Source organism: Carassius auratus, unplaced genomic scaffold, assembly GCF_003368295.1.
Source record: "Carassius auratus strain Wakin unplaced genomic scaffold, ASM336829v1 scaf_tig00011176, whole genome shotgun sequence".
NCBI lineage: Eukaryota > Metazoa > Chordata > Actinopteri > Cypriniformes > Cyprinidae > Carassius > Carassius auratus.
In genome coordinates this window covers 740,001-767,342 of record NW_020524175.1, presented here as the reverse complement: position 1 = coordinate 767,342, position 27,342 = coordinate 740,001, and the positions used below count along the sequence as shown (strand labels likewise).

At 36.0% G+C, this 27,342-nt stretch overlaps 2 protein-coding genes and 1 pseudogene across 2 annotated transcripts in view; 1 reads left to right on the top strand and 2 right to left on the bottom strand.

The window, feature by feature from the left end:
- The window catches only part of LOC113072981 (C3a anaphylatoxin chemotactic receptor-like), a 198,771-nt gene that overhangs the window by 9,541 nt on the left and 161,888 nt on the right, over positions 1-27,342 (top strand). The window lies entirely within an intron of this gene.
- Positions 3,390-5,349, bottom strand: LOC113072985 (C3a anaphylatoxin chemotactic receptor-like; annotated as a pseudogene).
- LOC113072984 (C3a anaphylatoxin chemotactic receptor-like) lies at positions 10,985-12,252 on the bottom strand. The gene is made up of 2 exons (XM_026245864.1): positions 12,183-12,252; positions 10,985-11,970 (listed from the first exon to the last, which is right to left on the bottom strand). Exon 2 carries the CDS (start codon positions 11,936-11,938, stop codon positions 10,985-10,987), a length of 954 nt encoding a protein of 317 aa, XP_026101649.1. The 5' UTR covers positions 11,939-11,970; positions 12,183-12,252.

Sequence of the window (27,342 nt, the reverse complement as noted above, 5' to 3'; positions counted from 1 at the left end):
GGACTTTACATGATGATCAATATATCTGGAAACATCACAAATGCAAATCAAATCCATATCATAACGTGGTGATGAGACACATGATTTCTTATCCAAATGTAAAAATAATATTTTTGGAGTAGCTGCTGACCTATGTCCAAGAAGACTGCATCAGAACAATACTTTAAGGTTTATGCACCACTTTATATAACCAATTACAAATTAGATTGATTACAATATTAACATTTTCACTGCAAGAAAATTGTTTTCAGTAGCCTATGTATGTGACTTATTTAGGTAACAGAAACACTGGCTACATACAAACAAAAGTTTTTATAAATGACACAGGATAGCTAGCCTATAGATATATTTATTAGGCGGCATATATATTAGTTTCAAGCATTGTCGTGAATACACTGCAGTAATAGTCACCAGTAGCCTAACTTAGCTAATCATGCTATTCAAACAGCAATTAATGCCCCACAAATGAAATGAATAAAAAGCTGAACACATCAAAAAATATGATTAAGAAACGATATATCCCAAGGTTAGCATAGGTTATTCGCTTATTGTTTTTCTGTGTGCCGGTGTTACGGTTTAACTGGTTACCGTGTTATCTGGTGACCAACTTCCTGTTTAGGTCTCCGCTGCAGATGTGCTGGAACGACAGCAGCAGATTCGCCAATTCTGAGGGCACAAACTGACGTGATTTTAAGTGTCTAATAAACGCAGACTCGCTCATTGCATGATTTTGATATTCTTGCAGAGATAACAAGTTATAGGTATGATCGCCCGTAGCGGCTGAAGTAAGTAGGATAAACAAAAAAATAAAATAAAGTAAATCTGTGTTGGCACGGGTTTTGAACACGCGCTAAAAGACGACGCGCCGCGAGCCGACACTCACAAACCGCAGAGGCACCGATCTTCACATAAGCAGCTCCAGATCTCTGGATTCAACACAGGACTCTCGGCGTCATATCTTGAAACTGGCTCAATCAAGGAACTGTGACCGTGTTAACTTGTGACCTCTGTTTGCAAGCCAAAATCCAATTTTACTGTTGCTATAAGTTAACAATTCCAGCCAAAGCACTTCTAATGCTGCTAAATGATTTGAAACGATCTGAAAAATTACTCATCGTCAAAAATTACGAATCCCATTAATGTAAACATGCATAACAACAGCCCAAAGTTTAAGTAGCTTAGTTGCATTGGTTCATTGGCAAAACACATTCGTACAGTGGCAGGCTGCCCACATACACTTCTTGTTTTAAAACATAAAAAAAGACAACATTTAAAGTGTAACTAAATGGCATCATCAGTGTACAATTGGATGTGAACTTCTGGGCAAATCAATGGCAGGTCATTAATATATAAACTAAATAAAATTGGTCCTAAAATGGATCCCTGAGGGACTCCAGTAGTGCAGTTAGCAAAGGGGGAGCATCTATCATTAATCCTGGTCCACTGCTTTCTAGAATCTAAATAAGACTCCATCCATGTCAGAGCGCTGGGAGAGAAATTAATCTTTGACGGTTTAGATAACATTATAATTCACTGTATCAAATGCCTTCTTAAGATCGAGGAAAACAGCCCCAACAACCCCTCCATTGTCAAGGCTGGATTTTATTTGCTTAATAAGATAACAAGTAGCTGTTTCTGTGGCATGGTGTTTCCTGAATCCAAACTGCATAGGGTGCAGTGGAAAATGTCCTTGATTTAAATAGTCTAGCAACTGGTCACAGATTATCCTCTCCATTACTTTGGAAACAGCACTAATAGGTCTATAATTGGTTAAATTAGTCACATCTCCAGCCTTAAAAATAGGGGTTATAACTGCTGATTTCCAAGCATTGGGGAAAAAAAATTGTTTAATGGATAAATTTACCAGGTGAGTAATTGGAGTACAAAGGATACTTTTATACTTCTTCAAAAATGACCAATTAAAAAAAAAAACATCTTTAGCCTTAGAGTTCTCAAACTTACCTAAGATTTTAAGTATGGAAGATTCTGGCACTTCAGAAATGCTAAACATTGGAAGATTATCATTTGATGGTGAAATAACCTTCCCTCTTAGACCAAAGCTTTGTGCCAAATCTTGAATTGAATTTATAAAATAACTATTAACATAGTAGATATTTAATCTTTATCTTTAATTAAAGTTCCATGTACTTGCAATTCAAACTCTTGATCCCGCTCCGAACTCCCGAACTGATTAAAGTAGCCGCGTTTCCATTAGTGAGCTTAAACCGGGCGTGCTAGTGCGTGTCAGGGCCAGTCCACTGTCACTTCCGGGGCTTGATCGTGCCTCGCCGGGCTTCCTCGGGGCCAATGGCCAGGGTTTTTTGGCCCGACGAAAACCTTGGGCCAAAGCGGGCCAGCTGGGGCTAGAGGAGGGGTTATGAACAAAGGCGGAGTTTCTCCGCGTCTAGAGAGCGTCTGCGCTGTGGATCATTTCAGAGAGATAACAGCTTTAACAACGGTATTAAAGACTTTTTAAAATAAGTTGAGCTCAAAACTCAGCAGCGAGTGTTTGAAATAACTTGATCCGATGTGGATTATAGTCACTAAACAAGGCAGAAATATTTATAAGCGATGTAAAAGACTATGCATGCTAAACATTAACGTTACCATAGTAAACATGGTAAATATGATCGCTTGGATAAATCATATGTCAGCTTCTTATTCTCTATCACAGTTGTGTATTTTTTACGTAACATTTTATCTGTCGTCTCGTTTCAAGAGTTTAGCTCCACGTTGCATATCATCAAAATATAATAATGTTTTTGTTCGGGAGCTTTTATAAAAAGAGATATTATCATTAATTCTAAATGTGACAGCTACTGTGGCTACAAATAAACAGAAACAGACTCGACTGAAAAGCAGGCTATTTTCATAAGCGTTAAAAATAAGTGTATTTATGTGTGATTACTTTTGAGTGAACATTTGGCGAGTCCAATGACCAAGTCCGAGACAAACTGTAGCCTTACTAATAACGCGTTCCTGCCCAACACTGCATGCAAATGTGGGTTCGTTTGAAGGAGAAAAACAAATTTTGCTGGACTTGGTCGAGACCGACAAAAAACATTGGTGAGTCCAATGACCAAGTCCGAGACAAGTCCAAGATGATAGAAAAATGTCTCGAGTCCGGACTTGAGTACTATAGCCCTAGTTTTGCACATCACGTGTGTGTGTGTGTGTGAGAGAGAGAGAGAGAGAAAGAGAGGGGGATAGGGTCACACAGTGGAGTCAGCTGTCTTAACCATCAGTGGTTTGTGTACTGCAAACACATATGAGATTCACTGTGTCTGTCACGCAACTCTGTTCCTCAATCTGACTTTGTGTCAGGCATGAAGAGAGAGGACTCAAACGCAGAGGATGAGTTTATTTGGTACAAGTCTGGCATCTGTCATTTATTTGACCAGTTTCTCCTGAATAAAAAAGGAAAAAGAGGAACTTTTTTTCAGGTTCTTAGCAGTTGCTGGTTTAAGTAATTGCAGGTAAATGTGTGTCAATTCTGATGTAATGTTCATATACATTTACAGCAAAGTATTTGGAATCTTAAAATATGTTATCTGTCATCTAATTTAACAAACGTCTCCTGTTCACTTTCCTGTCGTGGAAGTTGTTTTGTTGCAGCGGTCAGTTTTGTTAGTAATTGCCTCCAAATATGCGTGTACTTTTAATGTGTGAACATTTTTTATTTTTCTACATGAATTCAGCATAGAAATTAATTAAATATTTTAAGCTTTTTATAAGCTGATAGCAAACAAAAAAGTTAATCAAGTATCAGTATACAATCTCTGTGATGTTAATCCAGCAACATACACAACAAATGCATTTCCAGAAATACAGAGCATAAAGGTCAGGTAGAAGACGACCAGAGAACTCACTCTCATAGATTTACTCAGCTTTATATTAAAGCAATCCTGACAAACATCTTTGTAGAAATAATAAGAAACCTTATCATAATCAATATATGTCTGGCTCATTCTGCTTGAGTGGCTGCTGTCCATAATGCTCTGCTTATCGTCGAAATATTGTACATTATCAGCGTCAAACTTTTATTCATTCAATTAGCAGATTATTTTATACAAAGTAATTTAAAAACAATGTTCCCTCTAAGCTGTGCAGTTGAGACAAAATAAATAATGGGACAGGCACAAAAATTTATCAGAAAAACCATTTGACTGAATTCTAGTAAAGGCGGAATAATTGCAATGCTTGGGCAAACCACTGTAGAGTTGGTGTTGCTGTAGAATTAGGACTGAAGAATGCAGGTTTCATGGAAAGGCAAGATGTGTGCCAAATCAGTCAATGTAAAGACCTTTGACGATAGTTCACAAATCACCAATCAATGAAAATACATCAGCAATACAGAGAGAGGAAAAACTCTCACTGAGTGTGTGTGCTGTGGCTGTGTGGATCGTGATGCTTGTGTTCCCTCCTCAGAGAAAACTCTTTCATAAACACGTCTTAGAGAAAGTTTAACATTGCTCTTAAAATATTGCCCCATGAAAACATACAGAATGGGGTTCAGACAGCTGTTGAAATACGCCAAAGAGAAGGTCAATGGATCCAATGCCCAACTCACCGAGGTGTTGGATTTCTTATTGTATATTTTTATCAAACACACTATGTGAAATGGCAATCAGCACAGAAAAAAGGCCACAATTACAGCCAACATGATGCGAAACGCTCGTCCAGAGTGAAAATGACTCCTGCCTAACTTGCGTGCGATGAATCCATAGCATGCTGTGATACATATGAGAGGAACCAAAAACCTAAACACAAATCTGATGATGGTTAACATTCCATACAATTCATAATTGTCTTTATCAGCTTTAAATTGGCAGCTTGTTTTGTTATTTTCTGTGTAAGTCTTTCTTAACATCATAAATGGCAAACTGATAATTGAAGCCAGAATCCAAATCGATACACAGGACAGTCGTGCGATGAACAAGCTGCGATGATTCTGAGCCCAAACCGGTGTGATTACCTGAGTAAACCGATCCAGACTAATCAAGCTCAGTGTGAAAACGCTGGCAAACATGGTGATGAGCATAATGAAGGGTAGAATCTTGCACATTATGGATCCGTATGGCCAGGGATTATCAAAAGCACTCTTGGTCATGATGAAAAGAGTGAAAAGGCAGCACAAGAGGTCAGCAATCGCTAGATTGAGAAACCCTACTGTATTAACAGTCCTCTTCATCTTCAATCCAGCAACATACACAACAAATGCATTTCCAGGAACACCGAGGATAAAGGTCAGGTAGAAGAAGACCAGAGAAATCACTCTCCTAGAATTCCACAGCTCATTAAAACTATCCTGAGAAACATTTTTGTTGAAATAATAAAGAACATCGTCATTATCAGTATATGTCTGGTTCATTCTGCTTGAGTTGCTGCTGTCCAAAGTGTTCTGCTTGTCCTCTAAATTACATATATTATCAGTGTCAAACAGTTATTCATTCAATTAGCAGATTCTTTTATAAAAAGTGACTTACAAACAATGTTCCCTCTTAGCTGTGCAGTCGCGACAGAAGTAATAATGTGACAGGCACAAAAATGAATGGGAAAAGCCATTTGACTGAATTCTAGTAAATGCTAAATAATTACAAAGCCCTATAGAATTGGTGTTGCTATATAGTAAGGACTGATGCATATGGTTTACAGATTTCATCGAAAGCCAAGATGTGCGCCAAATAAGTCATTGTATAAATCAAATTCATTGATGGTTGCAAATGACATAGCCCAACACAAAAGCCAACAGAAAGTTATGATGAAAATACAACGTCATCATGTTTTAAAGAAGAGTGGCTTGATTAAGTGCTGGAAGTAGTGGATTATGGGCACAGAACATTAACAAAACTCTTAGACATTTACAGGTGTAGCAGTGTGCTTACTCTACTATACTTTTGTTTTAAATATTTATAATCTCTCTCTCTCTCTTTCTCTCTCTCTCTCTCTCTCTCTCTCTCTATATATATATATATATATATATATAAATAAATTATAAAAGTATAATATAAATAGTCGATCACACTATGATAATTCTTTCTTTTTTTCTTTTTTCATGTCAGCTATTTAAATTATATTGTATTACATTACATTATTATAAAGAATTTAACTGTTCTGTATTTCTTGGTGGCACACTGTAAAAAAAAAAAAAAATCAAATTCTAAAGTAACCTAAAATGAGAGAATTCTTAAAAAAGTAAATCCAATATAAAAAGCATGTTAAAATTATAAGTACACACTTTATCTGTGTGTGCGCTGTACAGATATAAAATTATAAAGAATGTTTTGCTCAGGTTACAGAAGTTTCCGACCAATACAGAAAACTTTTCTCAGCATGAATTTTTTTTTAAGGAACATGCTTACATGTGTGGAAAAAAGGCATTATGACAAAAAGGCAATTACTCAGTATTATTAAACAATGAAAGTTATTTGTAAATAATTTTTTTTTAAAGATTTGATTTAAATCATTAACTATGCAGTCACTTGTATGCCAATAATCATACAGTATGTTCATATGTTTTAAATCACACTCGATTTTTACAGATCAAATATTTATGCCTTACAAACTTGTACTCACCTCACCAGCTGATCTGTACTAACTAGTGATAACTTGCCAGTGCTTACTACTTTAAGGAATAATCACAAGAAATGGAAGAAAGTTCTACTGATTAGATGAAAGGACTACAAAGGACTCTGGGTGATCGCATGAGTAATTATTTCCTTTTGGACATTAACTAAAAGATTTCTGAGAAACCTTTGATGATAGGTATTGCATTCTCCTTCCTCTTTTGAAGAGAATGTCACAAGAAAACCCACAGTAATTACACAACAGTGGATATCAACAACTTGTTTGAAATCTGCCTTACAGAAATTCATATTTGTTACTTTATAATATAATATGACATACTCTAATGTATGTATGTATAGTATAGAATATGCATTTATAGTATAAAAAGTAGTACAATGATAGTTTACATTATATAAATGATCATTCAGTCAGTAATACTTAAGTATAGGGACAAATTCTCCCTGTCAACTAGTTGCTTATTAGCATGCATATAGGCTGTTTAGTACTTATAAAGTAAATATTCTGCATGACCATATTCTACATCACTAATTCTTCCCAATAACTAAATTTAATAACTTTACTAACTATTAATAAGCAACAATTTAGGAGGCTACTGAGGCAAAAAGTCATAGTTAATCATTTGTTAATAGCTTAAAATAAAGTGTACCCAAATTTTCTACTATATATATTTATTGGTTAAATGATCATGTAAGCTGGTAAATCTGTGTATATGTATAATATAAATTCACAGCAAATTAAATTAGACAAATTAAAGAAGCCACTTGCGTGAGGGATTAAAGGGGTCATTAGATAGAATAAAATCTTTTCTCTTTTGCATGAATGGAACAAGGATGGTTTTGGGGTGTTCTTCTTTAGGCAGTTATACCTCTCATTATGTTTGGGGGGGTTAATGTTTAAGCTCTTGTATGTTCAATTAATTTGGGAGCAAAAAACCCCCATAAGGAACCATACCGCCAAAGATATATTGTGCTCAATAAACTCAAGTTACTTGCCAAAATGGTCCCTGTCTGAACTAGAAATCAGTGGTTAAGTTGTATTTACAACACGGTTCCAGAACAGCTCAATACAAATATTCAGATGTGTGCGTGCATTTTATGGAGAACTGTAACGAGAAGACTACAATGCCGGCGCTTTTGACTCACAGTCTGTAAGTATGTTTACATATGTAAAGGATTTGCCACTGATGATTCAAAATGAATTTGGTAGAAGTTGAAGTAACAATTTGGGATATCAATTTAGTAACTGTCTTAAAGTATGTGATATTTATTGTACTTAAGTTAAAAATTTGTTTTTAAAATCTTAAACATACTTAAGTATTGAAAGTAAAAGTACAAGTAACTGCAAAATGGAAAAGAGGACAATAAATATATGTATCTATATTTTGATTTACATTTATTTATTCAAATGTATCTATAAATGTTCATACACAGCTGGAGTAGCAAGATTGTGTACAGTTTTAACTATTTCTTCCAATTTGCATTTTTAGGTAAGAATAATAACTTCTTCCGGTACTTAGTATCTTTCATTCCAACGTAAGAAAACATTTCTGGAATCTGCATCTGAAATGGTATTTAGATGTATTTACACAGTTTATGTATCTCAGAGGGGACATTAATGCATTTAAACTTCAGATACAGATACAAAAATAGACCTTTTTTACATAAAAATTTTAAAGAAAAAATTGCAGAAATGTGAAATTTCAACTGCCAATAGGTGACAGCAAGTGACCGTTAATGGGTGATTCATTGAGATTCAACCGATTAATTTAAATCAACTAATTCATACAGAAACAAAGCATTTGACTATGTTAACGAGTGAATCACTGAATTTATTCAACCAAATTTGTTCAAAAAGCTGATTCATTCAAAAAGTAAACAGTCCATTGCTCAGAGACGCAAAACAGTGCTTGTGATCTTTGTTTGGAACTATTTTCATTTATCAAACGTGAGCAAAAACAAGCAATTTTTTTTTTTAATCTAAATGTAATTCATTTATTGCTTTATTGAACTTCATACAGAATATACTTGGGGGAAACTTATCAGGGTAAAAGTATACATTTTAATTAGGAATTGTAATGGAGTAAAAGTAAGAGTTGGCTGAAATATAAAAACTCAAGTAAAGTAGGCCTACAGATACTCCTAAAACTGTAACTAAGTATTTTTACCAAGTTATTAGGGTTGGGCGATATATCGAACGATATAATGATGTGTATTTAGTCAGTAAATTTGGTTCTGTGATTAATGCTAAATCACCATCACCTGCTTTTAAATGGAGTGGCATTTAATAGACAGAACTGTAGATCACTGACAAGCTATGCAGTATTGCGTTCATTATCTAATGCGATTCATCTGGGATAATAAACACGATATTGCTTAACTTGGCAGTGATCTACGGTTCTGTCTATAAAAAAAAGCAGGTGATGGTGATTTAGCGGTAATCACGGAACCAGATTTACTGACTAAATGCGCATGATCATATCGTTAGATATATCATCTAGCCCTATTAGTTACATTACACCACTGCTAACCCTTAGTTATCTGATGTTATCCATAAGAATCGGTCCAAGCTCAGGTAAGCAGAGACAAAATGGTGCAAATGAAAAGATCCGTCAGACCTGAGTGTATCAGTCTTTGCTTTCATCTTTCTCTGCTGAAGTCCATACTGCCAAATCTTCAAACTTCCACAACAATTCCATCAGTGTTTCAGACATGTAATCTCTTCAAAACATTCAATTATCTCCTCTGTTCCCCTCCACCATCTCTTTAACAGCTGATGATTGCAACATTCTTCACAGACAAAACAATCAGCAGCAGTTCTCCGCTCAACACACATATGAATTTTTAGCATTTAGCAGTTTAGAGCTTAGAAACAATATATATATTGTATATTAATAGAGGACACTCTTAAAAATAAAGGTTCCAAAAGGGTGTTTTTGCAGTGAGGCCACAGAGTGAACAGTTCCTAAAAGAACCATTTTGAAGAACATTTTTTTTTAAATCTCAAGAAACGTTTTTTTGACTATGAAGAACCTTTTCTTCATTTGAAAGGTTGCATTGATGTTTAAGATTCTTAATGAAACCATGGATGCCAATAAAAAAAGCTTTTTTTAAGAGTCTACAGAATGTTGTGAGGAAAAAGAGGAAGTTGTGTACATGTGTGTAAAGATGTAACTAATAATTTTTGACTTTTAAAGCATTTCTGAATTTTTTTTTTTTTTACGATTCTAATATTTCTCATTTAAAGAAATTTGAAATGAAACCATAATGCTTTGGCTACTTAACTCAAAGAAAACTGTTTTTAGTAACTATTTGCACTAATAATTAACAATCTTCACTTAAAATTAATGTTTAATGAACATTCAATTGAACATACATTTAAACTTTATTGTTTTTGCACTATATATGCAAAACACTGTTTATACATAACCCACTTTGCTTGTAATTTATAGGTTTATACAATACAAAAGTGAGAAAAAAACATAACAGCAAGATTATAAAATGACCGAAGCACTGCAATATGAAACAATTTTTAAGCTGATGATACACGGGGCAACTTTCTGAGAAAGTTTGCTTTGCTACTTTTTTTTTTTTTTTACCTTCAGAATGGGTAACATTTCTATCTGGATATAGATCAGTTGTGAGCCCTGTGTCACACCTGGTTGTGTATTGACAGCAACATTGCCCAAAGTTGTATAATCAGCCTTAGTTTTATTGACAAATGCAACATTTAAATTATTTAGATTATTTTTAATTTTTGTTCATGAATTTGGCATAGAAACCACAAGCCATTATTAGTTAAATATTACAAACTTTATCTAAGCTCACAGCAAACAAAATAAGACACTATAGCATAATATTCTATTATGCTGGTTTTAAACTTTGGCACAAAGTTCATCACAAATCATAGAAAATATATAAACAATACAGTAAACAACAGGAATTGTGGATAAAAGTTACATGACTTGCTAAGTTTGACTTAATGACTTTTGAAAATAAATAATTAAATAGTTTTAGAATAGTAACACAAATCAATCAGAAAACTGAATAAGTGAGTTGATATCTTCACTACAGCAAATGCAAATTATGTATGTTAATTTGTTTTACTTTATCTTCATGAATTCAGCATATAAACCACATGCCATTATTAGTGGAATATTACAAACTTTTTCTAAGCTCATAGCAACCAAAAAAGTTAATCAAGCATCAGTATTCCATCACTGTGATGTTAAGCTTTGACATAGGAACACACAGGAATGATTAATAAGAGTAAGATGACTTGCTGACTTCGAGTTGATGAATTTAAAAAATAAATAATTAGAACATTATTAAAATAGCAATAAAAATCAATCAGAAAACTCATGTACAGTATATATAGTATAAATGAGCTGATATCTTTACTACACTGAGTGTGTGTGCTGTGGCTGTTTGGATTGTGATGCTTGTGTTGCTTGTGTTCCCTCCTCAGAGAAAACTCTTTCAAAAACACGTCTTAGAGAAAGTTTAACACTGCTCTTAAAATCCTGCCCCATGAAAACATACAGAATGGGGTTCAGACAGCTGTTGAAATACGCCAAAGAGACGGACAACCGATACACTGCTGAAGCCACAGAGCGACTTGGTTTCTTTCCGTACATGATTATCAAACGCAATATGTGAAGTGGCAGCCAGCAAAGAAAAAAGGCCACGATTACAGCCAACATGATACGAAACGCTCGTCCAGAGTGAAAATGACTCCTGCCTAACTTGTGTGCAATGAATCCGTAACATGTTGTGATGCATATGAGAGGAACCAAAAAGCCAAACACAAATCTGGTGATGCTCAACCTTCCATACAATTCATAATTGTCTTTATTAGGATGAAAAAGCGGGCACTGTGTTTTATTATTTTTAGTGTTAGGTTCTCTTAACATCATAAAAGGCAGACTAAGAAGTGAAGCCAGAATCCAAACCGATACACAGGACAGTCGTGCGATGAACAAACTGCGATGATTCTGAGCCCAGACTGGTGTGATCACCCGAGTAAACCGATCCAGACTAATCAAGCACAGTGTGAAAACGCTGGAAAACATGGAGATGTGCTTAATGAAGGGGAGAATCTTGCACAGTATGGATCCGTACGGCCAGTGATCAAATGCGCTCTTGGTGATGTAGTAAATAGTGGAAAGGCAGCACAAGAGGTCAGCAATCGCTAGATTGAGAAACCCTACTGTTTTAACAGTCCTCTTCATCTTCAATCCAGCAACATACATGACAAATGCATTTCCAGGAACACCGAGGATCAACGTCAGGTAGAAGAAGACCTGAGAAATCACTCTCATCCGACTTTTCAAAATATCATGATAATCCTCCATTGCTGTGATTGAGTGGAAGTGTCCAGTTTATCCTGCTAATATCACATATTGTCAATGTAAAATCATAAATCATATTTAAAGTGTTGTGTCAGATAAGAAACGTTTGGAAATTAATATATGATCAGCAAAGCTGAGTTATGATAACAAATATGCAACCAAATAAATGCTATTTTAGCATTACTTTAAAGTACATCAAATGTTTTAAAATCATATCAATAGCTCTACACAAGTAATCATGACTCACAGTGTTATGATTCGATTCACAGTTATCCTGGCAAATGATTTCTTCTCTAATGTTCAAGACTTTATACCACTTCTTCAAATTTATCACGTCATCAGGCTTTACCAACATTTCAAACATGGTTGCTTTGTGAAACATCATGACCAACTCTGTAAAGCTAGTTAATGTGCAGTCTTCCGTCACTTTTGACTGGAGAATTTTACATTTTGAATTTTGAAAAATGAATTGTTATGGCTATAACCATATAGCCAAAATGAGTCAGAAGACTGAAATAAGAGGTTAAAATCAGATCAGATCCAGAAGGATTCACTTCTGATTAAGCATTCCTGTTACTTTTTGTTATTTTGTAAAATGTTAATGTTTTGTGTAACAAAATGCTTTCTGTGCTTAGGTTTAATGTATTGTATTGTATTATTTTTTAATGTATTAAAAAAAGTTGTTTATGAGAATGCCTTAATATACATTTAAGTCGCATGGCGCAGGTGCACTCAAGGCATGACCAAATACACTTTTGCTATTTTAACTATGGAAAAACGGCTGGCGCGCCCAGGCGCATGGTCTAAATGGGTTGTCCCTATCCTCTTAATGAGTAATGGGTGTTTTTTGGGCAAAACGTGCAATAAACCAATCAGAGTCTCATCTTCCATTCCCTGTTAAGAGCCAGTTGTGTTCGTGCCATGATGCATTTGCTATTTACACAGCGGAATTTGGCAAGGAATTTTTTTTTCATTATACATTCGATCAAATTACTTTTATGAGATTAAGCATGGTTTGCGCGTGCACACACATGAAAACTCGAGAGAAAGTTCTGGAAGAGACCGAACACAGCAGAAGTCAAAGGAGGCTGGTTATCTGCTGAACAGCACGAAGCAAACAGGACACGTTTGTTAGGTAAGGGAGGAATTATTAAAACGGATTAATGTTTGAATTTGAATTTTAGAAAAGCTTCTGCTTGTTAAGCCTAGTTCCTGGTGCCAGTACTTACATACTGGTAGAGCTAAAAAATTTGAATGTCGTCCAAGTTACAAAAAATTGTGACTCGTGCATTATATATATTCATTACACGGTGAAATTTTTCACTGAATTATTTGTGCTACTTCTGTTGATTGCAGCTTATAGCTATGTTCAGGTATATGCACTAAATATCTGGTTAAGTATTTTGGCCTCCTTTTGCATGAATTGCTGCATCAGTGTGGTGTTTTATGGAGGCAATCTCCATGTGGCACAGCTTAAGTGTTATGGATGCCCAGGTTGTTTTAAAGGTTGTATCAGCAATTGCAGGCCCATACATTAATGATCATATTCGTCCTCAAGATCCGCTAGCTGCACACCCCATAAGCAGGTCGTCAAAAAATGCATCTGTAGGCAGCCTAGGCTCTGAGATCTGTACACAAAACAATCGACCACAACAGTGCTACCAACCACTAAGAAACGGAATAGTGTTCCAACCAATCACTGATGAGAAGAACATGAAACATACTTTTCTTAAGGCATACATTTCTGTATTACAAATCCTTGTTTTATTGGCTCTATGTGATATTTTTATTTTCTGAGATACTGAATTTGGGGTTTTGATCGTCTGTAAGCGGCAAACCATAAAAATGTTATGTAATATTTCACTTTATGTGTAATGGATCAATGTTATATACAAGTTTTCACTTTTTACCTTGAATTATTGAAATTTATGAACTTTTTGACTATATTAAAAAGAATGACATAATGACAATTATGTTTCAGGGAGGACATTGGTATTTGCAGTGGTGTCATACAGTTGAAACCAGATTGTAACATGTTTGTGGGTTGGAAAGGAAGAGGATGGGGTTGACTTGACTGCTGACGTTCATTTATTTGCACAGTTCACTCTTTCTCTACACACAGTGTCAACGACACCAACTATATACACAATTATCTAAATAACTTTCACAGTCTTGAGACTTCTCCTTCAGCAATGCGTTCTCATCACCAGTCCTTCTCTCTCTCACACACTCCTGTTTCTCCTGGCGTTATATACTCTCTCCACGCCAATTTCTGAAACGAGACACAGGTGTTGTTTATTAGCGTTTAACCCACTCAATCACCTTTTGTCTCCTGACTCTCTCTCCCACTGTAGACTTCACTAAACCACGCCCCCCTTGCCACATACTCCCACCGCCCGACTCAGGCCAGGGAGCCATCCGGCCTGCAGTGACTCCCCCCGATTTCTCAAGAGGAAGTCAGCCACACCCATCTGAACACCCGGCCCGTGGACCACCTTGAACTTAATGGGCTGTACAGCTAGATACCAACAAGTGATCTGCACGTTGGTATCCTTCATGTGGTAGAGCCACTGCAGAGGAGCTTGGTCCGAACAGAGGGTGAATTCCCATCCCAGGAGATAATAGCAGAGGGTGAGGCCCATCTGATGGCAGGACATTCTTTTTCGATGGTGCTGTAATTAGTCTCTCTCCTAGAGAGCTTGCGACTAATGTACAGCAGCGGCCATTCCTCCCCCTCCATCTCCTGTGACAGGACTGCACCTGTTTGCAACAGAAAAGGGAGAGAAAAATCAGGAGAATGTAGTAATGGCCTGTCACATAGAGCAGCCTTCACCTGGGTAAAAGCCTGCTGACACGGCTCCGTCCACTGGACCGTGTCTGGTTTCTCCTTTTTAGTAAGATCAGTAAAGGGGCTGGATGAGGTCCGAATAATTAGGTACAAACCTTCTGTAATATCCCGCCAGCCCCAGGAATTGTCTTACCTCCTTTTTGGTCTTCCTTTAATGTGAGGTATGCTCCTTCATTGGACATTTTTAAATCTACTCTTAAAACACATTTTTATCCTTTAGCTTTTGGTTATTTGTAATTGTTGTTTTTTATAGTGTAGTTGTGCTATGCACTATGTACAGCACCTTGGATACATTTTTTATTGCGTTAAATGTGCTTTATAAATAAAGGTTGTTGTTGTTGTTGTTGTCTTGGGGCACAGACAGGTCGCAACAGCTGCTGTCTTGTCAATTTAAAAAAAGGTTTTCAAGAGACTTGTATGAAGGTATTTTTGATTCAAATTAACTGAGCACCTGTGGCAGTGCGATTTGTAGTTGTAGAGAAAAGCCACACATGTGTATCAGTAAATTTGAAGTCACAGAGTGAAATGCTTTAAGAGTTGCAAACCTGTAGCCTTTTTTTCTCTCCCACAAACACAACACAACAGTTACACCTTCTCAAATTATTCATTGCAGGTGCACAAATCCTATTCTACAAATCACACATTTAGAAACTCGTACGCTCGCATTTTTGAAACAATTGCTGCAGTGAATGTGGTGCAAAACGCATTTACACACCCGCATCAAGAAATGTGCAGTCGTGGAGAAATGTTGAACATCCGCAAATCAGTACGTGAATTCATCAAATGAGAGTTGCACACTTGTAGAATATTTTCTCAGAATGTCTTTTATATTTTTCTAACACAAACACAAAGTACATAACTACAGCTTCTTGAATCTGCTGCGATGAAGCTCAAACACTGTTTTTTCGCTTTCAAGCGACAAGTTTCGCGCTCTCCCTTTTGCACCGAGATATTTGGTTCAAAAGTGATTTGTGCATCTGTAGAGGTAGTGGGCGGGACTGTTTAGAGATTACAGAATTTCAGCCAATCAGAAGAGCTACTGAGCCAGTAGATATACGCCCCAAGCAGTTTTACGCCCCTGTTGTTCCTAATGCGTCCAGTAGGGGGAGGCAGTATATTAGTATATGAGCCCAGTCATTTATAAGAACAGCAGACCATATCTATATGTATGATAGCAGCAGACCTTCTTGAAGCGATACGGATGAGGTATGTTAAATAATCTGCTAAAGTACTTGTTGTTGTATGATTCAACATTTATTATTTATAAAAGATTGATCAATTAAATAAGAAAGAATAGCGATATCAATTCAAAAGATGGATCAGTTTATTTCGAGAGGCAAAAGTACTTGATTGAGTCAGATGTTCTGTCTGACTCAAACTTAACTAATCACAGTCTATCATCAATGGACAAAAAAAATAAAAAAAATAAAAAAAAAATCAAAGTGACTTGACACTTTTTCCAAGTGTTCCATCAATATTGTTCATTGAAGATCAGGAGCGAATTGATGTTATCTACACTCAGATGACTTCAATTTTGGATGGCACACCTACACACACCCACAGTGACCAGATCAGATTCATTATGGATGTCCCTTTTCCAGAGGTATGGTCTTGTGTGTTAGTTGTGCTCTGCATGGTGTCATATTCACATTGTTTTTAATGTCAAATAGTTTATCCATAATGTTAGATAATTTCTATAAAATAATAGTTTTGTGCTTAATATAGAAAAGGAACTTTGGATTTTGTTGTAAAAAAAAAAAAAAAGCAAAATGATGCTTGGCTTATTTGGGCTGTGATAAATCTTTCTCTGGTAGTCCATCATCTGTGCTCTTGCTGTTGTGAAAGATGTGTCCATCTTGGAGGCTGAGGAGAAATTCCTTCGAGGACCTGTCATTGACGCAAGGTACTGTAAGGATCCTATAAAGGAAAAAAAAAATTGAAACATGACATCCTGCCATTATTTATAAATAACCATTGTTTTCTACCACTATGCAACTTTTGCTTTTTTATTTATTTTTATCAGTGAGTGGGATCACTTTGACCGCAGGATAAAGAAACAATTAAAGAAGAGTGGCAAACCATTGGAGAGTCATCTACAGGAGTCATGCTGTTAAGAAATAACCAAGTCATGGTGTTAATAAATTTTTTTTGTGAACAACAATATTGTCTTTCTTTTAAATGACCCTTGGAACTTTAGAAAATTTTTACATTTTGTTGGTCTTCATAAAATGCTATGTAGAACATGTTCTGTTGCTGTATAACGAGCAATTGTGAATTGTAAAGCAAATATTTAATTTAGGATCCATATGATTACACAGTACTGTATGTCTAATGGCCTGAATATGGTTAATATCTAAATATAACTTAATATAAATTCACAACATCATATATCAGTCAATCTCTGTATATAAAAACAGTTTATAAATATATATATAAATAATACATTTTACAGTAGGTCATAGGTCTGCAGCCTCCCCCTACTGGACGCATGTAAAACTGTAAAACTGCTTGGGGCGTATATCTACTGGCTCAGTAGCTCTTCTGATTGGCTGAAATTCTGTAATCTCTAAACAGTCCCGCCCACTACCTCTACAGATGCACAAATCACTTTTGAACCAAATATCTCGGTGCAAAAGGGAGAGCGCGAAACTTGTCGCTTGAAAGCGAAAAAACAGTGTTTGAGCTTCATCGCAGCAGATTCAAGAAGCTGTAGTTATGTACTTTGTGTTTGTGTTAGAAAAATATACAAGACATTCTGAGAAAATATTCTACAAGTGTGCAACTCTCATTTGATGAATTCACGTACTGATTTGCGGATGTTCAACATTTCTCCACGACTGCACATTTCTTGATGCGGGTGTGTAAATGCGTTTTGCACCACATTCACTGCAGCAATTGTTTCAAAAATGCGAGCGTACGAGTTTCTAAATGTGTGATTTGTAGAATAGGATTTGTGCACCTGCAATGAATAATTTGAGAAGGTGTAACTGTTGTGTTGTGTTTGTGGGAGAGAAAAAAAGGCTACAGGTTTGCAACTCTTAAAACATTTCACTCTGTGACTTCAAATTTACTGATACACATGTGCTTTCTACAACTACAAATCGCACTGCCACAGGTGCTCAGTTAATTTGAATCAAAAATACCTTCATAGACTTGATCTTAATTGAATTTTCTTCAATCTGAAATATGTATTCATTGCAAGTAATATAAAAGGCTTTACAATTGGCATAATCAAAAAAAAAAATTATCTCAAAATATATATATTTTTTAAATGAGTCAGATCAAACATTCTTTTAAAGATTTATTAAATCTTGTATGAAAATCACAGATTTAAGATTAGACTTTTTGGCATAACAAACATTGTTTCACAAATACAAATGTAATTCTGAGAGAGATCAAGTGATCAGTTCATTTCAAGTTGAATTTTATATTTAGCAGTATTAAAATGTGAATATATCATATAACAAGAACAAGAATAAGAAATGAGAACAAATATCTAAAAACTATTGGTGTGCTTCTCTCAGGAATTAACATTTTTGGCAAAAGAAATAAATGCAAATCAAATACAAAACATAGATGTTGCCACATCCAGTAAACAACAAACAACTACTGAACTACTAATACAATGTAGTGGAGACTGGGGTGAAAGCATTTCTGCCATCCTGTGTGTTTGTGTGTGTGTTCATCAAAGCACTAAAATGGAGGCTGTCAGTCAGTCATAGACTATGAAGCAGAGTGCAGAGGCGACATATTTCAGCCTAAAATATGTCACCTCTGCACTCTGCTTCATAGAATTTTTCAGGGGTCATTTTTCTTGTTTCAAGTTCCATTAAAACTTGAAAAAACTCAAAAGTGAATTTCAGTTATTTTGGATACTCGAGGTTTAGCACATATGTCAGTCCAAATAGAATTGCTACAGCAATTACGGTTAAGGGCACATTACTGAGGACCTCTGTGCCCTCAATGAGAACCCTGCTGTCTGTCTCACTGATTAAGATGGCCATTGTTTGTTCCAATCATCACCTGGCATATCCTGGCGAGACTATACATAGTAAAGAATAAAGATTGCTGACCAAACCCAGTTGTGTGTGTGAGAGACATCCCTGCTTATTCTACATTTCCTGTACTGAGTGAGTGTGTTACCCCTGTTGTGTGAACACACCACTGCTTGTTTTGCATTTCGTAAGCTGCATGTATATGAGAAAGACCGTTGTGTGTGTGTGTGTGTGTGTGTGTGTGTGCCTGTGTTTATATGACATCCCTGCTTGAGAGAGAAAGAGAGAGAGAGAGAGAGAGAGAGAGAGAGAGAGATAGAATAAACAATTGAAAAGCAGATTCAACAATTTCCATAGCTAGCCAGCTATAATTTCACAGATTACAGTAGATGATGAAAAGAAAGTTAGTCAAAATAGTAGAGGCAAAACTTTGAATTATCCCTCTGGAGCCTAAGGGTATTTTTGGGGCCTGGAGAAGTTTTGTCATGTCCTGACATTTGTGCTTTTTTCAGATTCTTATACACATATAAATGGCTAAAGTCTAATCTCACTGTAAGCAGCACATACTGGGCTATAATAATATGTGAGTAGCATGTATGTACATGATGAGATTGAGAAAATAAAATGTTATGCGTGGTTAGTGAAAAACTAAAAATGTTAAATCACTTGAATAAGGCAATGAAACACATACAGAACACTGGTTGCCGGAACTTTTGAAAACTGGACCTTGTAGCCTGGAATTTTTCTTTCTAAATTATGTGAAAATCTTCTTGTTTACTCACTTACAGAAAACAATATATTGATTTAAATTTTCTAAGGCACTTTTTGTTGGTAAAAGTCATATGTGAGTAGGCGTCAACTATCATAAATATCATTGTGATTTACACCTGAGAAGACAAAGACCTGCATAATCAGCTGCATAATGAGCTGCTTAATGAGCTTTTCAGTCAGCTGAGCGATCAGCAAGGGGACATAATTCTGCATTAGTAGACTATGCAACACGATATCCTGAAGCAGTGGGACATCATTTTGCATTAGTCATAGTGGACTATGCAACACGATATCAAGACGCACTGTTTCGTTTAATCTCCCGGCTGGGGATTCCGAAAGAAATCCTCATGAATCAAGGCACGGCGTTCATGTCACGTACTTTACGCAAACTTTATGAATCATTGGACATTAAATCGATTTGTACCAGTGTCTGTCACCCAGAGACTGACGGCCTGGCCGAACGTATTAAACACACGCTTAAATCCATGATTCGTAAATTCGTACAAGAACACGTCAAAAATTGGGATAAATGGTTAGAGCCCCTGTTGTTCGCTGTGCAAGAGGTCCCACAAGCCTCACCCAAGGGGTGTTGGACGTCCTAAGAGAAGCTTGGGAGGACGGGCTGTCTCAAAGTAAAAACGAAATTCAGTATGTCCTGACCTTGAGAATAAAACTCCACACTGTTCAGGTCACCAGCCACCTTTCAGCATCTCATAGAAAAAAATTCTGCGGCCCCATGAGGCATATGCTGTTGCCTATTTGGATGACATAATTATAATTAGTAATGATTGGCAGCGGCATATGCAGCATCTGATTGCTGTCTTGAGATCGCAGAGGGGGACAGGACTCACGACCAACCCGAAGAAGTGTGCAATTGGGCATGTGGAAGTAAGGTATCTGGGCTTCCACTTGGGGCATGGACAGGTGCTTCCTTAAATGGCAGCCAGCACAGAAAAAAGGCCACGATTACAGCCAACATGATACAAAACGCTCGTCCAGAGTGAAAATGACTCCTGCCTAACTTGTGTGTGATGAATCCGTAACATGTTGTGATGCATATGAGAGGAATTAAAAAGCCAAACACAAATCTGATGATGCTAAAACTTCTATACAATTCATAATTGTCTTCGTCAGCTTTAAATTGGCAGTTTTTGTTATTTTCTGTGTAAGTCTTTCTTAACATCATAAAAGGCAGACTGAGAATTGAAGCCAGAATCCAAATCGATACACAGGACAATCGTGCGATGAATAAGCTGCGATGATTCTGAGCCCAAACCGGTGTGATCACCTGAGTAAACCGATCCAGACTAATCAAGCCCAGTGTGAAAACGCTGGCAAACATGTTGATGTACATAATGAAGGGGAAAATCTTGCACATTATGGATCCGTACGGCCAGTGATCAAATGCGCTCTTGGTAATGTAATAAATAGTGGAAAGGCAGCACAACAGGTCAGCAATCGCTATATTTAGAAACCCTACTGTATTAACAGTCCTCTTCATCTTCAATCCAGCAACTTACACGAAAAAATGCATTTCCAGAAACACAGAGGATCAAGGTCAGGTAGAAGAAGACCAGAGAAATCACTCTCATAGAATTCCTCTACTTCATACTAAAGGACTGATGAATGTGGTTTACAGATTTTGTCAAAATGCAAGATGATGTGCACCAAATCAGTCGCTGTAGAAATCAAATTCAGTAATGGTTGCAGATGAAATAGCTCAACACAAGAGCCAACGCAAAGATATGACGTAAAATAAAACGTCATCATGTTTTAAAGAACATTGGCTTGATTAAATGCTGGAAATAGTGAATGATGGGCACAGAACATTAACAAAACTCTAAGACATTTACAGGTGTAGCAATGTGCAAACTCTACTATACTTTTGTTTTAAATAATATATATATATATATATATATATATATATATATATATATATAAATTATAAGAGTATAATATAAATAGTTGATCACAAGAAGAGAACTCTGCTTAATTTTTTTTCATGTTAGCTTCAATTATATTGTATTACATTACATTATTAGAAAGAATTTAACTGTTCTGTATAAGGTTTTAAAAATTATTTTAATAGAATTTCTTGGTGACACAGCACTGGCTAACTAGTGATAACTTGCCAGTGCTTACTACTTTAAGGAATAAACACAAGAAATGGAAGAAAGTTCTACTAATTAGATGAAAGAATTACAAAGAACTCTGAGTGATTGCATGAGTAATTATTTCCTTTTGGACATTTACTAAAAGATTTCTAAGAAAACCTTTGATGATAGGTATTGCATTCTCCTTCCTCATTTGAAGAGAATTTCACAAGAAAACCACAGTAATTACACATATAGCGGATATCAACAACTTGTTTGAAATATGCCTTACAGAAATTCATATTTGTTACTTTATTATATAATATGGCATACTCTAATGTATGTATATAATATATAATATAGTATATAATATGCATTTATAGTATAAAAACCAGGACAATAATAGTTTACATTATATAAATGATCATTCAGTCAGTAATACTTAAGTATAGGGACAAATTCTCCCTATCAACTAGTTGCTTATTAGCATGCATATAGGCTGTTTAGTACTTATAAAGCAAATATTCTGCATGTCAATATTCTACATCACCAATACTACCCAATAACTAAACTTAATAACTTTACTAACTATTAATAAGCAACAATTTAGGAGGCTACTGAGGCAAAAGTCATAGTTAATCATTTGTTAATAGCTTAAAATAAAGTGTACCTAAATTTCCTACTTTATATATTTATTGGTTAAATGAGCATGTAAGCTGGTAAATCTGTGTATATGTATAATATAAATTTACAGCAAATTAAATTAGACAAATTAAAGAAGCAATTTGTTTGAGGGATTATAGGGGTCAATAGATCCAAAATTCACTTTTACATGTTGTTTGAACTGAAATGTGTCTTGGCAGTGTGTGTACACAACCACCAAATAATGATAAAAATCTAAAGGTTTTTTTTGTCCTCATAAATAATAACCCCGTCTCTATTCAAACCTTTCTCAGTTTCTTGTCTGTGTATGTCACACAGACCCAGGCCCCTGCCACGATTGTTGATTGACACTAGCATTTTACCTTAGACCCGCCCTGAGAGAGCTGTGCGCAGTCTGCCATTGTTTTGATGCTGGAGCAGGGAAGAATTTCTCCTAAGCGTTTAATGGAGGTGTTTTGTTGTTAGATGTAATAATGAACATAGCAGTAGTCATTTACTCCTGAAATCTGAGACACTGAAGACGCAGTGGATTACGATTTTGTTTTTGGAGGGAATCTATCTAAATGCATCTATGTTCATGTGAATCATTCTTGATCCAGGATCACTCGGGGTTCAGTGGCTTGCTGCTATAACTACAGGGACCTGCTGTTCTATCGCTGTGTAAGATACAAACACCCTTCAAAAAAGAAAAAGGGCCTGCTATTTTCTCCTGCTGGAGAGAACCCCCTAATAAACTCACCCTAATAAACTCAAGTAACTTGGCAAAATGGTCCTGTCTGAACTAGAAATCAGTGGTTAAGTTGTATTTACAACACTGTTCCAGAACAGCTCAATACAAATATTCAGATGTCTGCATACATTTTATGGAGGACTGTAAGGAGAAGACTACAATGCCTGCACTTTTGACTCACAGTCTCTAAGTATGTTTACATATGTAAAGGATTTGCCACTGATGATTCAAACACAAGTTTTGAGCAGTGTGCAGCAGTTCTCAGTTCCAGTGCTCACGCCCCTCTGCTTTGCTCATTTTGTATGTTTCTCTTATGACTTCAGACGTTTGTTCTATTCGAACATAAGTGCCCTGCAAAGTGGAAATCTCAGCATATTCTGCCATGTTTCCAGTTCAAAGCGAACAAATGTTCCTTTTAAAGTCCATTAAAATGTGGGAGGTGTTGTTCTGACCGGGACACTGTAATAATAAAAACTTCCTAATCATCGGGACAATCAAACTGAAACTGAAACTAATTCAAAATAAACACAAAACACCGCATCAGCCCCTCACGGACGACTGATGCACACAAATAAAAAGCAAAACTTTAACTAAAAGCCCAGGCCTGGTCCTCTCTCATCCTTCACTGTTGTCGCTCCAGTTTTATATCCTTCCATCTCTGTGGGACTCGAGACCGGTGGTGGGTCGCAGGTGTCGCTCATTTCCCAATCACTCCACCGGCCTCGCTCGTTCCCACATCCCTCGGCCCCGCCCCACTCATCACAGACACATAACAGTATTAGTGATGGGTCATTCTTGAATGATTGGTTCGTTTTAAATTAATCTTTAATGTGACTTAGGACGAACGAGTCGTCTCTTGGAGTAATTCATTCAGTCACATATGCGCAACTTCCTATGTGTTCTGTCCTAAAATTAAATCACTTATTTTAAGTCTTCTGGTTTTTCGAGTCGTTCATTCATTGCGTGACTGCCTCATAAACTAAACCTATGCTGTCTGAGCCGGAAAGAGACTTAATAATAATAACCAACTCTTTAATACCTGTGTTACCACATTTAGTGGTAAAGCAACATGGAAAAGAACCATCATGACAGAAATTCACACATTTATAAACTGTAAGAAAGAAAGCTACAATCTGAGACCAGAAACGCATCACTTAACTGTAACAGTAATTATAATTTAAATAATGACGATGATGGTTATGATAATAACTATGCACCTGTTTGTAAGGAAATTAATTTCTCTATCCAACGCTGTTACATCACGTGACAAAAGAACAAACTACTCAAAAGGTGAAAATTCTCTTTCGGGCTCAGTTGAACCAACAACTCAAACCTGATGACTTGTAGACTCATAGCTTTTCTGTTTCTTATAGCATTATAGGTTCGTATTGTTTGTAGAGTGATTAACGTATGCGTAAGTAGTAGATGTGTTAGGGAAGTAACACATAACACTTTAATTAAATTTGACTAAAATGAATGAAATTACTCTTTAAAAAGATTTGTTCACTTTGATGAAAGAGACTCAAAGGTCAGAATTTGTAAAATGATCTGAACTTCCCAACACTACAAAGTATGACAAGGGCTTAACATTTCTTTCACATGCTTAAGACATTCAGCCAATCACGAAGCACTGGATAGCTGGACAATGAGAGCACACCTTGCTTTTCAGAAAGACGAACATAGAGGTGAAATAATTATACAGTTAGACAAGGCAAGGCAAGGCAAGGCAGGTTTATTTATATAGCACATTTCATACACAACGGTAATTCAAAGTGCTTTACATAAAACAAATAAAATAATTATGAAGAAAAATAATAACAAAAATAAAACAAGCTATTTTTAAACTTTTAAAATGAATAAAGAATTTACGTAATTAAAATTAATTTTAAAACAGTTAGAAACAGAAAATTATTTTACATAAAAAAACTGTAAAAATACAGTGCAATCAGTTCGGACATTGCACTGTGCTCGTTCAATAAATGCACAGCTAAACAGATGAGTTTTTACATCTAGATTTAAATGTTACTAGTGTTCTAGCACATCTGATCAGTATGTGGAAAATAGTATGTATGTGTGGCGAGTGGGGCGGGGCCGAGAGGCGTGGGAACGAGGAGTGAGGCCAGGTGTAGTGATTGGAGATGAGCTACACCTGCGCCCCACCGCCAGTTTTGAGTCCCACGTAGGAGATGGAAGGATATAAAACTGGAGCGACGACCGTGAAGGACGAGAGAGGACCAGGCCTGGGACATTATTTTATGTGTTTGGCTTTTATTTGCGCGCACCAGTCGTCCGCGAGGGGCTGGTGCGCCGTTTTGTATTTATTTATGAATTATTAAAATGTATTTTGATTGTGCGCCGGTTCCCGCCTCCTTCTTCCCGATGAGTATGGATTTGTATCGTTACAGTATGTGTGCCACCAACCCCTCTTTCGGTTAATTTTAGGTAAAAACTAAGCTCTCTAGATGTGAATGCAGCAACTGACACTTTATGCTCCACTTCTTGTCAAGACGATATATGTCCTCTCTCCTCCAGGCCAGTATGGGCTGCCCCTTCTAACCCCCAGTGGTGTATAAAGTCCCTGAAAGTAATACTCAAGTAAAAGTACAGATATCTTACCAGAAAATGAATTTGGTAGAAGTTGAAGTAACAGTTTGGAATATTAATTTAGTCATTTTTATTGTACTTAAGTAAAAAAAATAGTTTAAAAATCTTAAACATACTTAAGTATTGAAATTGAAATACTTCAATACCACTACTTAGGTGCCCTTGAGCAAGGCATCGAACCCCCAACTGCTCCCGGGCGCCGCAGCATAAATGGCTGCCCACTGCTCCAGGTGTGTGCTCACAGTGTGTGTGTGTGTGTTCACTGCTCTGTGTGTGTGCATTTCGGATGGGTTAAATGCAGAGCACAAATTCTGAGTATGGGTCACCATACTTGGCTGAATGTCACTTCACTTCAAAGTAAAAGTGCAAGTAAATGCAAAATGGAAAAGAGCAAAATAAATATATGTATATATAAATGTTCATACAAAGCTGGAATAGCAAGATTGTGTTCAGTTTTAACTATTTCTTCCAATTTGAAATTTTAGGTAAGAATAAGAACATTACATTTACATTTAATCATTTAGCAGAAGCTTTTATCCAAAGCGACTTACAAATGAGAACAATAGAAGCAATCAGGTCAAAAAGAGAACAAAAACTGTATACAAGTGCAATGACAAGTCTCAGTTAGTCTAGTACAGATTGCATGGCCATGTTTTATTTATTTTTTTATTAAATGAAAGACAAGAAAAGAAGGACTTTGACTTGGACTTTTCTAAGAATAACTTCTTCCGGTACTTAGTATCTTTCATTCCAACGTAAGAAAACATTTCTGGAATCTGCATCTGAAATAGCATTTAGATGTATTTACACAGTTTATGTATTTTAGAGGGGACATGGATGCATTTTAACTGCAGATACAGATACATAAGCTTAATGTTTTGTTTTTAACATAAAATGTTGAATACTTATATTTGAAATAATTTAAAATAAAAAAATGTAGAAATGTGAAATTTAAAATGCCAGTAGGTGACAGCAAGTAACTGTTAATGAGTGAGTCACTGAGATTCAACTGATTCATTCAAAACGACTGAGTCATACAGAAACAAAGCATTTGACTATGTTAATGAGTGAATCACTGAATCATTTATTCAACTGATTAGTTTAAAAAGCTGAATCATTCAATAAGTAAACACAGTCCATTGCTCAGAGATGAAAAACAGTGCTTGTGATCTTTGTTTGGAGCTATTTTTGTTTATCAAACTTGAGCAAAAACAAGCAATAATTTTTTTTATCTAAAATGGTAGTCATTTATTGCTTTATTGAACTTGTATAAAAATATTATAAAATATGTTTATGCATCTGAAGAGAAACGGTAGTCTTTGTGTGATATAGATTCCATTAACTATGCTTAAATTAAATTATATAAATCTAAAAAGTATACAGAAGCATTTTTGCTGTCTACAATAAAAAATACTTGTATTTTTGAGTTTTAATAAACTAATAAATGTTTGTGCTGTTTGTGTGCTTTGGTGATATACTTGATAACGTCAGATTGCACATCATTACAACAACACTTACCATATTACCGCAGACGATGCTGTATATAGCACACCCCTGACTCGACTTGAGTGGGGAATGAAATCATCCGCAGTTATGTGCGGCTCGCACTTGTTTACACCTGATTAAAGGTGTTTTTTAGGAGCTGACCACTGATTCACAAAACCTGCTTTCCTGCAGTCTGTGTTCTTCTGACTATTTTGTAG

Excerpts from the sequence above, each read along its gene's own strand:
- LOC113072984 (XM_026245864.1), bottom strand. The coding sequence starts at position 11,938 with ATGGAGGATTATCATGATATTTTGAAAAGTCGGATGAGAGTGATTTCT.